Source organism: Aethalodelphis obliquidens, unplaced genomic scaffold (genome assembly GCF_003676395.1).
Source record: "Aethalodelphis obliquidens isolate GAN/ISIS:26980383/991018 unplaced genomic scaffold, ASM367639v1 scaffold17, whole genome shotgun sequence".
Lineage (NCBI taxonomy): Eukaryota > Metazoa > Chordata > Mammalia > Artiodactyla > Delphinidae > Aethalodelphis > Aethalodelphis obliquidens.
In genome coordinates, this window is record NW_020837961.1 from 9500367 (window position 1) to 9519248 (window position 18882).

The following is an 18882-nucleotide window of genomic DNA, read 5'->3' on the forward strand; positions in this document are numbered from 1 at the left end:
AACCCAAGTCCGATGCCATTTAAAACTGTATGTTAAAATTGTACACTTCCATAAATTGCCATTTATTTTCTTTATAATCTTAACATTTTAGTAGATTTATAATACCTTATTTTTGAACAGTTTTGTATACTTTCTTAAGCCTAATTATCAAAATGCTGTTGCTCTCCTCTGTGTAAAGAGTACTTAGTATCAAAAGATGCGAGTCTTTCCCTGCAGGTGTTTGTAATTTAGCCTATTTACTCTGCATTTTTTGGTGTCTAGTAAATAGTTACACAGTTTTAATTGTGTGGGGTGTAGGTATTTATGTAAAAATGTTGCTGAACGTTACCATTTGCCTATTCACTAAAAAATAAATTGGTTTTGACTACTTAAGTTCTTTTCCTCCTTACCCTCCGATAGGGGAGTTCTTCTTTATCAGATACATTCTCAAGAGTTTTTCTGATGCCTAATCAGAAGGGAAGCTGGGCAGGTCACGTGGCTCCTCAACAAGGGCCTTAGGACATTGGCAGGAGCAGCTGAGGTGTATCAGAGAAACTGACAGAGGAGAAAAGAGTAGTAATCGTAAAAATTATTGTTGCAAACTATGTGTTCCAGTAATGCAGGTCAAGACATACAAAGATCTCTAGTTGTTGCAGGTTTTTTTTTGGGGGGTGGGGGGGGCCTGGAATATTTTCTTTTGAACACAATATTATTCTGAGACTATGCTTCGTGTGCCACAGATTCAGTAGTTACATGATTGCTAAGTATGTTTGAATAAATATTTTGGTTTTCATATATATTTTTTAGGATATAGCACCTTTAATATTGCAAGCACATTAATGAAAATTTAGAAATTAAAACATTTAAAATCACACAAAACCCCACAACTCTAACAAAATGACTGTCATATTTTGAATATTTTCAGATCTGTGATAAGTATATATTTCATATAGGATTCCATTTACAAAAAAAAGTGTATTTTTCATGTTACCACATAGACTTTGTAACCATCCTTTTTTTCTTTTTTTTTTCTTTTTGAGATACGCGGGCCTCTTACTGTTGTGGCCTCTCCCGTTGTGGAGCACAGGCTCCGGACATGCTTAGCGGCCATGGCTCACGGGCCCAGCCGCTCCACGGCATGTGGGATCTTCCCGGACCGGGGCATGAACCCACGTCCCCTGCATCGGCAGGCGGACTCTCAACCACTGCGCCACCAGGGAAGCCCGACTGCCAGTTTTTTTATCCAGGAAAAATGTGTATATTCGAGATGAGCAAAGAATTACCACTCAGGGTCTGCAATAGTGGCAAGCCAAGTGCAAGTATCCCCCAGCAAGGAGAGAACTCTTTTAGAGAGGGAGAGGAGGAAGCTGGGGGGGCTGTATTAAGCAGAGTCCATTTTTAATTGAAAAAATACTGGGTTATCTGCCTCTTACATGTTGAAGTCTAAAATATAAACACAGACATAAAATAATGCTTTGTTATTCAGAAAGAGGGATACACTGCTGGAAATGAATTCTGTGATAAGGTTAAAAAACCATAAACCTCGGACTTCCCTGGTGGCGCAGTGGATGAGGGTCCGCCTGCCGATGCAGGGGACACGGGTTCTGTGCCCCGGTCCGGGAGGATCCCACATGCTGCGGAGCAGCTGGGCCCGTGAGCCATGGCCGCTGAGCCTGCGCGTCCGGAGCCTGTGCTCCGCAACGGGAGAGGCCACAACAGTGAGAGGCCCGCGTACCGCAAAAAACAAACAAACAAACACCTTCCTGGTAAAAATGTTGTGAGTACCCACTGACGATGTATGCAAAGAATTTGGTATTATTTCCGAATTTCAACAAATTATAGTTTTCTTATTAGTAATTGATTTATTCAGGATCGCACAGCCAAGTTGTGCCACAGCAAAGACTCAGATGCAAGTCTTCTCTGCCTCAACTGAGTGACATCAAGAGGTAACATGAAAAACAATGATAGATTTGTAAGTTTTGTTCTATATTATAGTTTTTAAGATAGTTTAGTGTCGCTTAATGATAATCTAAAACTTCCCAGTGCGCTTTAATTTACAGAATCTTTGAGACAAAAATTTTGTTTTGTAATGGAAGTTAAATTATATAGTTGGTCTCAGTACACAGGCATTCAGTGCATAAGCAACCATTCAAAAGTATATCTGGTCCATAAGTTTAAAAAAGCTGCTTTTCCCAAATTCATGTCTTAAAGACTCCCGTTTAACAATGTATTGTACATATATTGAGTTTTTGAAGATAGCACTGTATATGCTGTTACTATCCATTAGTGCTCTAAAAAGGAACAAAGCATGACCTTTCCTACTTTCCTTAGTACCTGATACTGGTTTATATTCTGGAGCTGTGACCCGTAGCTTCAGCTAATGTTTGTTGCTTTTTTGCAGCTTAGTTTTCTGACCTCCCAGACTGCCTGAAACTACTGCTTAAATTGAATCACATTATCTGCGATTCCTGTGCAGTACAACATACAGGCTCTCTGCTTTTTCTTCTCCCCAGAATTCTACAATTATGCCAGAATTCTTGAAAAAGCATCCCTACACCATTACTTATTTCTGTATTCTTTATCATTGTCACAATTCACCCCATAAAATGGGATATTACCATTTTTGAGATCTGCTAATATTAGGGATGTCTCTCGAGTTTTACTGTCTTGAATAACATATACAACTAAAAAAGCTTTCCTCTCCCTTCATTATGCAAAAAATGTATGTGTTGCCAAACAGTACCCAATATTATTCACACTGTCCTTCCCCTCTGTCTGAAGGTGGCATAAATGTCCAGGGCCCAAGAGCTGTCTCAGCAGGATGGCAAAAGTGTGCCCACTACCTACAGCCAGCTCCTGCTAGCACTATGTTTTATAAGATTTAAAGATTCTTTTGATGGTGGGACCTGACACACTAATGCTCAGATGAAAGACAGAACTCTTTGTTACTTACACCTCCAAATGAGAGAAGGCTGCCAGTCAGGGTCATGGAGGATATTGCCCCCTGGGGACCGAGCCACAGCAAATTGGGCAGTTTATAAATGACAGGCAGGATGGGATTAGCTAGGTTTCCAGCACTCCCTGAGGATTGGCCAATGTGAATAATTTCAAGAGCTCTGGGGTGCAGAGACTGTCTCTAGTTTCCTGGGACCTGGCCCGATGGGGTTGGTACCTAATGGCCCTGCAGTGTGAAGACCCAATAAAGGAAGTGTTTGGAGTATGGACTTAATCAGCTGTTGAAGAGAACTAACTGGCCTATCACTAGCCAAGGCCTTAAAACTAAGTCAACATAGCATTTAGAAACAAACAAACAAACAAAACAAGTGTATTATGCACTGATGAATGGAGTATTTATAAATGGAATATTTCCTGCCATATCAATAAACAAAGGATGCCACAGTCACCAATGATTGCAGCCCTCCAATGTGAGCTGGTGAGCCCTGAGGAAACTCAGGGCTGAAAAGAATACCTGCCATCTAGCAGCCATCAGACTGTAGTCACTCCCTGCGGTGAGCCTTGAGGAAACTCAGGATGTGAAAATACAGGCTCCAGAGAGCTGAGGTGCATATCAAAGGAATGATTTCAGTGAGCCCAACTCTTGCATCTTCCTATACATAGAAAAGAGCTTAATTCCTTAACTTGAGATACCTGGTTTTCTTTATTTAACAGTAATCTTTTTTTTTTTTCTAACAGTAATCTTTTGATGTTCCCAATTACCTGCACTTTGTTGCAGAACTCCTATATAGGGTCTTCCCTGGTAGCACAGTGGTTAAGAATCTGCCTGCCAATGCAGGGGACATGGGTTTGCGCTGTGGTCCAGGAAGATCCCACATGCCGCGAAGCAACTAAGCCCGTGCGCCACAACTACTGAGCCTGCGTTCTAGAGCCCATGCTCCGCAACAAGAGAAGCCACCGCAATGAGAAGCCCGCACACTGCAACGAAGAGTAGCCCCTGCTCGCCGCAACTAGAGAAAGCCTGCGTGCAGCTACGAAGACGCAATGCAGCCACAAAAAAATAAAATATTTTTAAAAAAACCAAAAAAACAACTCCCGTGTATTCTGGCTCCTCCCCTCGCCTCCTAGGAGCAGTTTCTCAGAGTTATCTGAAACGCTGTCTCCCGGGCTGCAGTCCTCATTTTGCCCCAAATAAAGCTAACTCACAACTCTCACGTTGTGCATATATATATATATTTTTAAGTCAACGGTACTTATAGGTGAGGAATGGGGTGTGTTTGATGTCTGATTACTTTTGTTCCTAGCAACTAAAGTTCATAGCTTTGTTCACACATAATTCTCTGAGTTTATTCAGGGTATTGAGAGATAAGATATCCCCTACTCCTTACATAAAACATGAAAAGCAAGTAAGGCATGCCTTCATAACAGAAAGGGACTTTTAACAGGCTGTTTTTAGCCTTTTCATTTTTTTTTCTTATATATTCTACATTGTGGGAAGGGTCACTTAAAACAATGGCTTACCTTATTTAAGAAATACAAGGACAGGGCTTCCCTGGTGGCGCAGGGGTTGAGAGTCCGTCTGCCGATGCAGGGGACACGGGTTCGTGCCCCGGTCCGGGAAGATCCCACCAGCCGCAGAGCGGCTGGGCCCGTGAGCCATGGCCGCTGAGCCTGCGCGTCCGGAGCCTGTGCTCCGCAACGGGAGAGGCCATAACAGTGAGAGGCCCGCGTGCCGCAAAAAAAAAAAAAAAAAAATTAGGAAATATAGAATTGAATTTTAGTCCTAGAATTAATTATACTTGACTGAGAAACAGGATGCCATAATTATTCAATTATATATTTTCATAAGTAATACGCATTTAAAAAAGTACAAGGTTAAATTGCTTACATTAGCCTAAGGGTTAATGGAATAACCTTATTTTAAAAACCAAGATACTAAAATCCTGTTAATTCTACACATCAATAGGATTTCTAACTCAATGGATCATCCTATCAAATATGTCCGAGAATTTTGCAAATATATTGAGCGAATATCGATTCATCTGAGAATAGCCTTCATTTTAGTAAGTATTGTTTAAGGGTTTTCATCTTGTGTGTTAGACAGATACTTGTATGAATTTTGCCACATGTACATATAAGAACTAAAAACAAAACTCTAGGTAACTATGATTCATTTGCAAAATCATTCATAGAGAAGGATTTTATAAAATTTGCTTCTGATGACACACAATGAATACTTAATATGTTATTCCATAAATAAGTGCAAATGATATATTAGCACCTACCTGGTTTAAAGCTGTGAGATTAAAAACTTCTTGAAAAAGCTTCCCAGGGAAAAAAATCAGAGAATTTAGTAAAGTGAGCATGATTTTGGAAAGCCAAGTTTCTTTACAATTCCTATTAGCCACAATATAGGTAAATCTTCACTTTAAATGAATTCATTGACAAAATATTAATTAATATACAAAAATATTGCTGCTAATTATTCAATAACAAACAGTTGGAGAGGATTCTGGCTGAGGCTCAGATCCCCTTTCAATAAAGGACTCACTGCCCAGCTGAAAGTCCTATGGTTAGCTCACTGTCTCCAGCTGAAGTCAAGCTCATCGCTTGTTAGTGTGAGACAATGAATAACATGACGGCAGCTGAGATCTAGTTCGTGAGTCAGCTCCCAGCCAATGACTGAACAGGGAGTGGTACAAGAGCCTGCCCACTTTCCCTCCGCACGGGATTCCTCTCCTAGGCAGTCTTGGCGCTGGAGTTCCTCGTTTCGCTGGTAGAGGATTTGTCAGGTATGAATCATGGTCCATGTCCCTCTGCCCCATTCTGATTCTTCTTTTCTTTTCACATGGATTTATTCTTTTATAAACCTTTTGTACTCTTAACTCTACCTCAATATTTGTTTCCTAGAGAAAATATGATAATATTTTATTTTATGAAGGGAGTTAGTTTTTCTTAAGTGGGATATTAGGCAAGACTGGGAATATAAGCAGTAATACAGTAGAGTTTTGTCATCAGATAGTTTATAGTTGGTGTTATCAACCTCCATGATGATGTCCATGGGCCTCAAAGAAGTTAATCAGCACAAAGCCACAGAGAGGGTTCATGGTAGTACCAAGGATTTGACCTTAGATGTCTCTGATTCTAAGGGACATGATGATTTTCTTACCTACATTTTTTTTTTTTTTTTGCGGTACGCGGGCCTCTCACTGTTGTGGCCTCTCCCGTTGCGGAGCACAGGCTCCGGACACCCAGGCTCAGCGGCCATGGCTCACGGGCCCAGCCGTTCTGCGGCATGTGAGATCTTCCCAGACCGGGGCACGAACCCGTGTCCCCTGCATCGGCAGGAGGACTGTCAACCACTGCGCCACCAGGGAAGCCCTTACCTACATTTTAAGCCTGCAAACTTTTTCTTTGCATTATGGAGCAAGCTAAGCTTTTTTACCGTTAACATTGTAACATGTAATATTTAGAATCTATGAAAATAAATATTGAAATGTTGGATATAAACTCTACCCATGAAAGCCCATGATTTAGGGAAGAAACAGGAGTACCATGAAATAAAAGGAACAGATAATTAGTATATCCCAATCAGCTGGCTGTCAGCAAATGAAAGGAGATATTAGTAAATTTGAATCAGGTGTTCTATATTGCTTAAAATAGAAACAAATTAACACCATGAGAACCAGAATAAAGAAATACTCTGTTTATTCTAATCCATTAGCTGTTTTCTCCCTTGCCAGCTCAGGTAAGGTTAACAGGTTCAGAAAAAGTGGGAATTCTCTTACTTATACTGTTTATCTAAGTTATGGGAAGCAAACGTGGATTTAAACATCTTCTGTGTGTCAGTTACAATGCTTGGTGCTGGTAATATGCTAATGAAATAGTCTATCTGCTCAAGTGGGTTAGGGAAACTAGTCTAATGAGGGAAGGAAACAAGCAAACAACACTTGAAGTATTAGTACCATATGAAATGATGTATGATTTAGAGGCTATGGAGCACAGCGTCACCCTCAAGGGAAACATAACTCAGCCAACAAGGGAAGGCTCCCTGCTGGAATAAGGAATAATGCTTGAAATGCCTCCTAGATCATGAGAAATTGTGGGAGATAGAGAGATGCAGTGTAACCCAGAGATGTGCATGTGTAAAACAAGGAGACATGAAACAACATTCTGCAGCTCGATTCTGTAGGAATGAGCCCTGGTTGTAAGAAAGTTGGAAATGAAAAACTGCCACTCCAGCAATTTGCACGTAGTTGAGAATGAAAGGCACCATATGGTATGCTAAAGAGTTTTGACTTTTTTTTTCCCTAAAGTGATTAGCTGTTACGTTAAGAAATGATGTAATTAATTCCCAGTTAGGAAAATACCTCTGGCAGGTAGGGAAGGTGATAGACATAGAACCAGTTCAGAGACTTAACTGCAGTCAGTCAGATAAGAAGCAATGGATACCTAGAGTAAGTCCATGAGGAGTAGAAAGGAGTGAGTTCAAGAAATACCAAGGAAACAGATCAAAGAATTGGGTACCAGATTGTGTTCGGACTGAGTGTGAGCTGAGAGTATGGGATGCTTTTCTAGCTATTTTAGGAAATAAGATAATGAGAGAAATAACTAGAAATGATTTTTGAAGTAGGAAAAGATGTTGAGATGAAGTTTGAGTTGAATGTCCATGGGAAAACGCTGAGTGTATGCTCAGGAAGTAGTTCTTTTTGTGGGTTGAAGCTTGGAAGATAAGTCTAGATTAAGCATTTGTTAGGTGAGAGTTGCCAGCGTAGAGTAATAGAGGTCATGGATGTGGATGTATTGTGTACATGCGGACTGTAGCTGAATGCTCATGCAGAGTGACAAGGTTAAATACCGAAAGACAGAGCTCTAGTGAAAGGGACAAATGTTACAGAAATCATTAAAAATAAAGACTATAGCATGACCATTCATTTGAGAATTACTATTTAATTATAACAGGAATAAATGGTAGGCAAACTATCTCTTTTGAAGTATAATTATTTTTATTCCACTGATTATGTATGCCCAGGAATGGGAGGACAGAATTTAGGATGAATCCCTGATTTCTGTCTTAGACAACTAAATGAACAAAGAGAAATCAAAAGAAAAGGCTATCAGAAAAAATGTATGTGTATATATCATATATAGTATAGTATCTTTGGATACATTAGTTTGTTTTGCAACATAGAGTATATTATGAAAAATATCAGACTGTAGAGGAAATTTCAGTTTTCTTAGTCATATGCAATTATCTCCCACTGCATGAAGCTAACTTATCAAGAGCAAAGTGAAAGGTCTGAGTGTATTATGCCATCTCTTTGATGTTCTTATAGGATATAATGAAAGATGAATGCTCAATGCTGAAGCTGCAGCTGAAAGAGAAGGACGAACTCATTTCCCAACTTCAGGAAGAACTGGTAAGTGTGAACAATATTTGGCCCACGGGTGTATTTTCCTTGCAGGGTTATTTGCTATAAACCCTACAACTTATTTTATTAACACTAAAATTATTAGTGATTTATAAACTGTTAGTGATTCAATCTGATTATCAATTTTATAATCCTACAGTAATGGATTTGACAGTCTGAAAAAGAGAATGTTTATAATATATATATATTGAACTTTACATAATTCCAGAAACAGATTACTGACCCAGGATTAGGCATTTCAGTTGTACCTATCAAAAATCGTGAAGGCTAAGGCCACACTTTATTTTGTAAAGTGCAAGAGTTAACTCCATACTGCCATACCTAGAGACACAATCATGTAATATGAAGCAAAGTACTCAATAACTTTGCTAACAAAAGCAAATTTTACTTTTACATAAAGGTACCAAAAATGCATTAAGCTAATGAGATGTTTTGTTAATATAGATATTATATAAATCCCAAATTATCTAAAAATTACACAAAAATATGAAATGTATAGTTCATGTTTTCAGGGTGTTTTTTAGATGTGACATCATAAATGTATTAAATCATACTTTCATAACATGAAAACACATTTGGTAGGTAACAAGAATAGCACACATTTGATCTGGATAGAAATTAAAAAATGAGTTCTCCAAAACAAAAATGAGGAAGTAATGAGAAATTTTAAAAAATTAATCATTCTTAAGAATACCAATAAAATAAAGACATACTATACAGTAAGAGGCCCTGACTCATTATCAAGATCAAAAAACAAGCCCTAGTCAATACTGTTCTCTATGATTTCATATTTGACTACATTAACAATGTATTATGTAATTATTAAATAAATTAAATGACAAAACAGATTTTATAGACCATCAAGCTTTTGAGAACTTTTCTGAAAACATATTAGTGAGAGAGCATACAAATTTAGAGTATTTTATTGACTCTTGACAACTGACAACAGTTTTACTGAAACTTGACCTTTAGACTTTGTTTCATGACTGGGTTTGATGCTGATTATTGGTCCCATGAGCATATTATTGTCACTTTAGACACCCATTGACCCATATGTATTACTTAAGATAGTAATAGAATTAGACAAAAGGAACATGTCTTACATTACTGGGAATAACCTTTCATAAATAAGTAATTTATTTATAATATGAAATTTACTACATAAAACATGACTACATATAACTGTATAGGTATGTATTATGTAATCAAGCTTTATCTTTGAGTTGACTAAAATCATATGTAGATATTTATGAATGGATGCCTAGAATTATTAGTTTTAACACAGCAGAAAATGTATTCACTTTGCCAGAAAATGCATATTTTGGATAATTAACTCAGAAAGAAGTGTTCATTTTTTTCCTGCAACATTAGTTATGATCAGATTTAAAACTTAGCCTATACAAGAAATCAGACATTCATTTGTTGAATGAAATGAGAAAGAAAATGATTACTTCCAGAGCCAATGTTACATAGCTATAATTAAGATAATTTAGTGCCCCTGCGTCCAAAACAGTCCTCTGTTGGTTGATCTAGTAAAATGAGATGCAAGTGTTTTCTTTTGCTTGTTTTTTGTTTTTGTTTTAAACTTGAATTGCCCAAATTGACTTATTAGCTTCTAAAATTTCCAGGTAACAATCAAGGTAGCATTTTAATTTTGTGCTATGTAGTTTGCATAGTCATCTTAAATAGTTCAACAAAGGAGAGTGTTAACTTTTGAAAATAGTTTGTTTCATTAAAGAAAACTGTACCTAAAGAAAAAAGTGTATAGGTGATTTAGGAAGTTAAGGAAGAAGAAACATTGTTAAAAAGTCATCATTAAAACCGGACTTGGAGCATGGACAAGGTGGCAATCACATAAAAGTAATAGAAACCACTTAGATCCATTGAAAATTAGGTCCTAGTATTTCTGATTCTGATAATAAGTGACTTGTGACATTCTGACAAAGTAGACATTAAATTTAACATTTTCAAATTTAGATAGGTAAAGTTTAAATTTCAAAACGTTTTAGGAACCAGTTTCCTGTACCCTGCTATAATCACAATCTGTAAGAATTTAGTTTTATTATGGGTTTCTCATTTCTTAACCACTGCTGCTATCATAAGCAGTTTACCTACATATACACTATAAATCAAATTTAGAGGTAATTATACCAATAAAGAATTTATATCCAACTTAGTAAAGTTATTTTAATATAATTTATTTAGCCTCACTTTGATATTTTCAGTTTAAAAAAGTTAGTGCTGTGTGGGGTTGGCGGCAAAAGAAGTTTTTATACCACTTAAAATTTTTTTTATTGAGGTAACATTGGTGTATAACATTTTATGTTTCACGTGGACAACATTACATTTCTGCTTCTGTACAGACTGCAGCATCCTCCAGACCAGAAATTTGGTTTCCCTCTGTCACCATACAGTTGATCCCTTTATTCATTTTGCCCTTTCCCAGTGCTTCTTCCTCTCTGGTAACCAATACTCTGTATTTATGTATGTTTTTGTTTGGTTGTGTGTGTGTGTGCTTGTGTGTGTGTTTTAGTTTTTTGATATTCCACATATGAGTGAAATCGTAGGGTATTTGTATTCTCCATCTGACTTTTTTTTTTTTTTTTGCGGTACGCGGGCCTCTCACTGTTGTGGCCTCTCCCGTTGCGGAGCACAGGCTCCGGACGCCCAGGCTCAGCGGCCGTGGCTCACGGGCCCAGCCGCTCCACGGCATGTGGGATCCTCCCGGACCGGGGCATGAGCCCATGTCCCCTGCATCGGCAGGCGGACTCCCAACCACTGCACCACCAGGGAAGCCCTCCATCTGACTTTTTTTACTTAGCATAATACACTCTTAAGGTCCATCCATGTTATCATAAATGGCAAGATTTCATCTTTTTTTTTTATGGCTGAGTGGTATTCCATTGTGTATAGATACCATATCTTCTCTACTCATTCGTTCATTGATGGACACTTAGTTTGTTTCCATATCTTGGCTATTGTGAATAGTGCTGCAGTGAACAGAGGAGTAAATTTATCTTTTCGAATTAGCGTTTTCATATTCTTTGGATAAATACCCAGAAGTGGTGTTACCAAACCCAGGTTTGGCTGTTTGCCGCTCAAAAGCTGATAATCCAAGGGGCAAGGGTCGATAGAAAGGAAAGGTGCTTTAATCAGGAAAGCCTGCAATCTGGGGAGAAGGTGGACTACTTGTCCTTAGACCAACTCCAAATATTCTGCTCAGTCATGACAGTTTTTAAAGGGGAAAAAGGGGGAAGAATCTTGGTGAATCGTTGAGGCAGAAGGTTGGATTCTGCATCATTCTCCCTTGCGTGCAGACTGTCTGACAGTCTTCAGATGTGTGATCTGCCTGCAGGATTGTGGCAGGTAGAGAGCTACTCATTTTTTAACTGCTTCATTTTTCATTTTATCCACAAAAAGAATCAACAGGCATAGTGTGCATGTAGGAGAGCATAAGTCAGGAGTTAGGTTAAATTGCCTACTGATCTCATACCTATACTAAGGTTCTCTTAAAGTGAGAGGGGAACAGAAATGAGCAAACAGGAGAGGGGCAGAAGAGCTGCTTTCAGTGGGATAATTGGAGCATACGGTAGTTCTGTTAACTTTTTGTCGACTCTCCATGCTGTTTTCCATAATGGCTGCACCCACTTTCATTTCCACCAACAGGTATGAGAATTCCCTTTTCTCCACATCCGGCCAACAATGTTGTTTCTTGCCTTTTTGATAATAACCATTCTAACAGGTGTGAGGTAGTAACTCATTGTGGTTTTGATTTGCATTTCCCTAGTATTTGGTGATATTGAACATCTTTTTATGTGCCTATTTGGACATCTGTATATCTTTTTGGGAGAAATGTCTATTCAGCTTCTCTGCCCATTTTTAAATTGGGCTGTTTTATAATATTGAGTTGTATGCATTCTTTATATATTTTGGATATTAACCCCTTATCGGATATATGATTTGTAAAGATCTTCCCCCATTCAGTAGCTTGTGTTTCATTTTGACGATTTTCCTTTATTGTGCAGGAGATTTTTAGTTTGATGTAGTCCAATTTGCTTATTTATCCTCTTGTTTCTAGATATGTCTCCTCAGGCAAGGGAAAGATATTGCTATGACTAATGTCAGTGTTTTGCTTATGTTTTCTTTTAGGATTTTTATGGTTTCAGGTCTTACATTCAAGTCTTTAATCCACTGTGAGTTGATTTTTGTGTGTGGTGTGAGATAGTGGTCTAGTTTCTTTTTTTGTACATGGCTGTTCACTTTTCCTAGTACAATTTGAAGAGACTATCTTTTCTCCATTGTATATTCTCTGCTCATCATAAATTGTATCCATATACAGGTGGATTTATTTCTGGGCTCTCAATTCTGTTCCATTGATCTATGTATGTTTTTCTGCCAGCACCATGCTGTTTTGATTACTATGGCGCTGCAGTAGTTTGAAATCAGGAAGTGTGATAACTCAAGCTTTGTTCTTTATTCTCAGAGTTGCTATGGCTATTCGGGGTCTTCTTTGGTTCCATGTTAATTTTAGAATTTTTGTTTTATTTCTGTGAAATGTCTTGGGATTTTGATAGGGATCACATTGAATCTGTAGATTGCTTCAGATTATAGGGACATTTTAACAATGTTAACTTTTCCAATTCATGAACACAGAATATGTTTACATTTGTGTCTTAAATTTCTTTCTTTTAACCTCTTTGGTTAAATTTATTCCTAGGTGTATTCTTTTGTTATCTTCCATGGGATTGTTAATTTCTTTCTGCTAGCTCATTGTTAGCACACACAAGTACAACAGATTTTTATGTTTTTGTACCCTACAATCTTATTGTATTTATTTATTCCTAACTTTTTTTGCGGAGTCTTTAGGGTTTTCTGTATGTAAAAATCATGTCACACACAAATAGTGACAGTTTCACTTCTTCCTTTCTAGTTTGGGTGTGTTTTATTTGTCTTGCCTAATCACTCTGGCTAGATTCAATAATATGTTGAATAAGAGTTAGTGAGAATAGGCATCCTTGACTTATTCTTGATTTTAGAAGGATAGCTTTCAGTTTTTCACCATTGACTGCAATGTTAGCTGTGGGTTTCTCATGTATGGCCTTGATTATGTTGAAGTATCTTTCTTCTATAACCACTTTATTGAAAGTTTTTTATCATAAATGTGTATTGAATTTTGTCAAATACTTTTTCTGCATGTATTGAGATGATATGATATGATATGATGATATTTTATCCTTTTGTTAATGTACTGTATCATATTAGATTTTTGGGGTTTTTTTGGTTGTCTTTAGTGGATGTTAAACTACATTTCTGGAATAAATCCCACTTGATCATTGTGTGTAATCATTTTAATGTATTGTATTTGGTTTGCTAATTTGTTGAGGATTTTTACATCTATGTTCATTGGAGATATTGGCCTGTAATTTTCTTTTTATGTGTCTGATTTTGATCATTTGGTAAGATGATGCATTCCTTTCTCTTCAGTGTTTTGGAAGAGTTTGAGAAGGATGAGTATTAAATCTAAATCTTTGGTAGAATTCAGGTGTGAAGTTGTATAGTCCTGGGCTTTTGTTTTCTGGGAGGTTTCTGATTACAGTTTCAACTTGTGCACTGGTTGTATGATTTGAAGAATGTGTCCTTTTATTCTTGGTTGTCCTCTGTATTTCTGTGGTATCTGTTATCATTTTTCCTTTTCTGATTGGATTTATCAGGGCCTTGCTTTTTTCTCAATGGATCTAGACTTGTAAATTTTGTTTTTCAAAGAACCAGCTCTTAGTCTGAATCTTTTGTATTGTCTTTTTAGTCTCTATTTCATTTATTTCCACTCTGTTTCCTTCCTTCCTTCCACTGATTTGGGGCTTCATTTGTTCTTTTTCTATTTCCTTTAGGTATAAGATTAGATTGTTTATTTGAGTTTTTTCCTGTTTCTTGAGGAAAGCCTGTCTTGCTATAAACTTCCCTCTTAGTACCACTTTTGCATCTCATAGATTTTGGCATGTTGTTTTCATTTTCATTTGCCTTCAGGTATTTTTTTTTTAATTTATCCTTTGATTTCTTCATTGACCCAATAGTTATAGCATGTTGTTCAGTCTTATTTGTGACTTTTCCAGATTTCTTCTTGTAATTGATTTTTAGTTTCATAGCATTATGATTGGAAAAGATGCTTAATATGATTTCAGTATTCTAAATTTATTGACCTGTGTCTGAACATACGGTCTTTCCTTGAAGGTTCCACGTATAGTTGAAGAATGTGTATTCTGCTGCATTTGGATGGAACATTCTGTACAAATCTATCAAATCCAATTAGTCTAACATTTCATTTAAGGCTGTTGTTTCCTTGTTGACTGGATGATCTATCTATTCATGTGAGCGGGGTATTTTAAAGTCCCCTATTATTGTATTGTTGTAAATTTCTCTCTTTAGGTTTGTTTAGAATTGTTTTATATATTTTGATGCTCACATGTTAAGTACATATATATTAATAACTGTTACATCTTCTTGATGAATTATGTACTTTATGATTATGTACTGTCCATCTTTCTCTCATTACCCTTTTTGTCTTGAAGTCTGTTTTGTCTGAGTGTGGCTATACTTGCTTTCTTTTGGCTGCCATTTGCTTGGAGTATCATCTTTGATCCTTTCAGTTTGAGCCTATGTTTGTCTTTAGAGCTGAGATGTTGCCTGGAGGCAGCATATACTTGGATCTTGTTTTTTAATCTATCCAGACGCTCCCTTTTGATGAGTTCAGTTTATTTACATTTAGGGTGATTATTGATGAGGACTTAGTACTGCTATTTATCTTTTGTTTTCTGGTTGCTCTTGTTTCCCTTGTGTTTCTGTAGGGCATTTTAGTTCTATGGTTTTCTATGATGTTTTTCTCCATTTTCTTTTGTTTCATGTCTCTGCTCTAGATTTATGTTTTGTAGTTACCAAGAGGTTTGTATAAAATGTCTCATAGATAGAACAGTCCTTTTTTCTGCTAATAGCATCTTCATTTGCCTATGCAGGTTCCATTCTTTTCCTCTTCCCCTTTTCTGCTTTTGTTGTCTCAAATTATCCTTTTTTATGTTGTGAGTTTGTTACCAAATTAAAGTAGCTATGTTTTTTCCACCCTTTTAACATTCATGCTATAATAAAGTATTAAAAGCCTATTCTGATAGAGTTGCAGTTTTCTGATTCTATCACCTTACTCAAAGTTGTGTGTGTTTTGTCATCTTGTTTGTGGTAGAAGAGCTCCTTTTGACAGTTATTACAAGACAGGTTTAGTGGTGAACTCCCTCAGCTTTTGTCTGGGAAGGTCTTTTAATTCTCTTTTGTATCTGAATGAATGATAAATTTTCTAGATAGAATGTTCTTGGCTGACAGTTTTTATCTTTCAATATTGAGTATGTCATTCCACTCCCTCCTAGCCTGTGGAGTTTCTGCTGAGAAGTCTGCTGATAACCTAATGTGGGTACCTTTGTAAGGAACCTTTTTTCCTTTATTCCCTGACTGCCTTTAAAATTCTTTGTCATTGACTTCTGACAGTTTTAATATAGTGTCTTGGAAAAGGTCTTTTTTGCACTGAGGTAATTAGGTGATCTCTTAGCTTCATGGGCTTGTACGTTCAGTTCCTTCACCACGTTTGGAAAGTCCTTAGCTATTACTTCTTTAAACTCTGATCTCTTCTTCTCCTTCTGGGATACCCATTATCCTAATATTTTCTATAAGAGTCAGCACTTATAGAATTTGCTCATTTAAAAAAAACTTAATTCTTTCCTCTTCTACTTGTATCATTTCTAGATATCTATCTTCAAGCTTTTGACTACTCTCCTCCAGATGGCCTGTTCTATTTCCAGTACTTTCTAATGCATTCTTCATCTCAGTTATTGACTTCTTCTGCTCCAGAATTCATATGGTTATTTCTGAGTTTCAGTCTCTTTAGTAAAGTATTCCTTCTCTTTAATTTTCTTCCTGAGCTCATTGAACTGCCTTTCTGAGTTTTTTTCTTGTGGCTCATTGAGTTTCTTCCTGAAAGCTATTCTGAATTCAATCAATTAGATTACAGTATTCCATGCCTTTAAGTTTGGTTTCTGTAGAATTGTCACTTTGATTTTTGTTATACAGTGTTACTGTGGTTCTTCAAGGAGCTTGAGTTCTTACCATGCCAGCGCTTCTGTAGTAGCAGACACCTTTCTTTAGGTAAAGCTGGTTTTTGGTTTTTTTTTTATAATTGATTCTAATGATTCAACAGGTTAGAAATTAGAGGCCTTTCCTATTTTTCAGTAAGCGGCACTAGAGCACAAGCTGCTTTGGTTTCTGTTACCCGAGCTGCCTCTGGTTATCTGAGAATGGGTACTTACACCCTCCACCATGTTTGTCAGAAGTGTCACCCAGTGACCTCAGTATTATTTGCGTCTCTGCGGGCATTGCTACCTTGCTGTTGTGGTGCTACTGGTGCCAGTATCTGGGGCACTGGGGTGGTGGGCTCTTCTGTTGAGTCTGAATCACAGGCTCTGATGCCTCATGGGGAGGAGGTGAGTTGGGGGAAGAGCCCAGATCACATGGGTGCCTCTGTCATGTCTGGTATCGTCAGGCTCGGGGCTCTGCCGCTGTGGGCAGGGGGTTGGGAGGCCAGAGTCATGGGCACTTCTCTGGCTAAAGGAATGGGGTGCCAGCCTTGCTGCTACTGCCCAGTTACCTGTGGTGACTGGCACCACTGGGGCCAGGAGGACGGAGTCTTGTCCCCTGTCTCCTCTATTACTACCAGCTTCTCTGGGGCTGTGGGCTCAGGCACCATCTCCACTGTTCCCTGGGTCCCGCCACCTCTGTGTTCCAGACGACCCACCTTTAGGTGTACAGATGGGTGTAATTATCTGGCCTCCTCTTTTTGTTGGGCGGAGGTACGTTTTGAGTTACGGGTGTTTTACTGACTGTAGATTAAAGGGAAGAGACCAAAAAAAACTTGCTTCATCACAATGATGACGTTACTCCAAAAGAGATGTTTTTAAAGGCAAGATCTTTGGTTACTTTTTTGTCTTACAGAGCAGGGTTCCTCAACACCACTGTTGACATTTGGGTCAGATTGTGCTTTATAACTGGTCCTGTGCAATGTCAGATACTTAGCAGCATGCCTGACTTCTCCCCTCTAGATGTCAGTAGTACCCTCCAGGCAATGCCAAATGTCCCTGGAGGCAGATTTGCCCCAGTTGAAAACCATTGCTTTAGACGTATATTATACTACAGTCCCCAGTTAGATGTTGATGCAATATCATACAATTTATCTGTTGGTACTCAGTAAAAAGTTCTGCAGAAGGGCTGGATCTCTCTTTTACTAACACATAAATAGCTATTTGAATGCTCTTTTAGGCCACTAGTGCTGCCAAAACAAAATACCATAGACTGGGTAGCTTAAACAGAAATTTATTTTCTCACAGTCCTGGAAGCTAGAAGTCCAAGATAAGAGTGCCAGCGTGGTTGGGTGCTGGTGAAAGCTCTTTATGGCTTATGGATGGCTTCTAGCTGTGTGCTCTTGTGGTTTCTGCTGAGTGCATGTGCATGGAGATGGAGAAGGGGGAAAGGGGATGTAAGTTTTGTTTCTTCTTATAAGGGCACTAATCCCATCATGAGGACCCAGCCCTCAGGACCTCGTCTAAGCTCGCACATCTCCCAAAGACCCCTATCTCCAAATACCATCGCATTGGGTGTTAGGGCTTCACCATATAAACTTGGGAGAGATGCCAATTTAGTCCATAGCACATACTGTTCATGTTCATTTCTGTTTAATATTGGCAAGTAAAAATGTGGACAAAAGTCTAATTTTCAAGCATTAAATGTGCATTTCAAACCATCATTTTTTCTCTACTGTATGACCTCAGAATTATTACCTTGGTTCTTTTTTTCTTGCTGGGTAGGTGGACTTTACAAAGCACAAATATTCTTAGAAACTCAATTTTTATTTTAGATTATATATTGATATTTGAGCAAATTATCTACATTATTAACTGAGTTTATAACAGTGTATTTTGTAGTCATACTTTCAGTTTATCCCTTTCTATTCTTTTTAAAAATAAAACATAGTGGTTTGCATCTTGGATGTTTGAAATTATTATACCTGAAATTTGTGTGTATCATTTACATCAGTGAGATTTACTGAGTTTTTTTTTAAACAGATAATCATTTGTACATTTTAGGTTGTCTGAGGGGATATAAATAGTAGAATATCAGAGTGTTCTAGGGTTGTATATTTGGTGGGGCAAGTAATTGGAGAAAACGAGGGATATAGTCTTCAGGCAAGAGTTTTTGGCGTGATAAACAGGAAGGAACTAGTTCTTAAATGGGACATTTACTCTCAACTGCTTTGTAATAGAACAAAATCTCCTGCACTGCTATGAGGTAATGTGAAGGGCACTTGCTAGCCATATCTATGTGACATGGACTATGTAAATTGTATTTTTTATTTTGTTAATTATACCTTGTATTGGTTTTACAAAATGTGTCCAAAAAAATTTGGAATAACTCAAACAACATTTGAAAT

At 37.7% G+C, this 18882-nt stretch overlaps 1 protein-coding gene across 3 annotated transcripts in view; it reads left to right on the forward strand.

The window, feature by feature from the left end:
• Nucleotides 1-18882, forward strand: part of CCSER1 (coiled-coil serine rich protein 1) — a 1259722-nt gene that overhangs the window by 581540 nt on the left and 659300 nt on the right. For all 3 annotated transcript variants that reach the window (XM_027116919.1, XM_027116920.1, XM_027116921.1), the window contains exon 8: nucleotides 8271-8354. In XM_027116919.1, the coding sequence (XP_026972720.1) occupies nucleotides 8271-8354 (84 nt within the window). The remainder of the gene's footprint in view (nucleotides 1-8270; nucleotides 8355-18882) is intronic.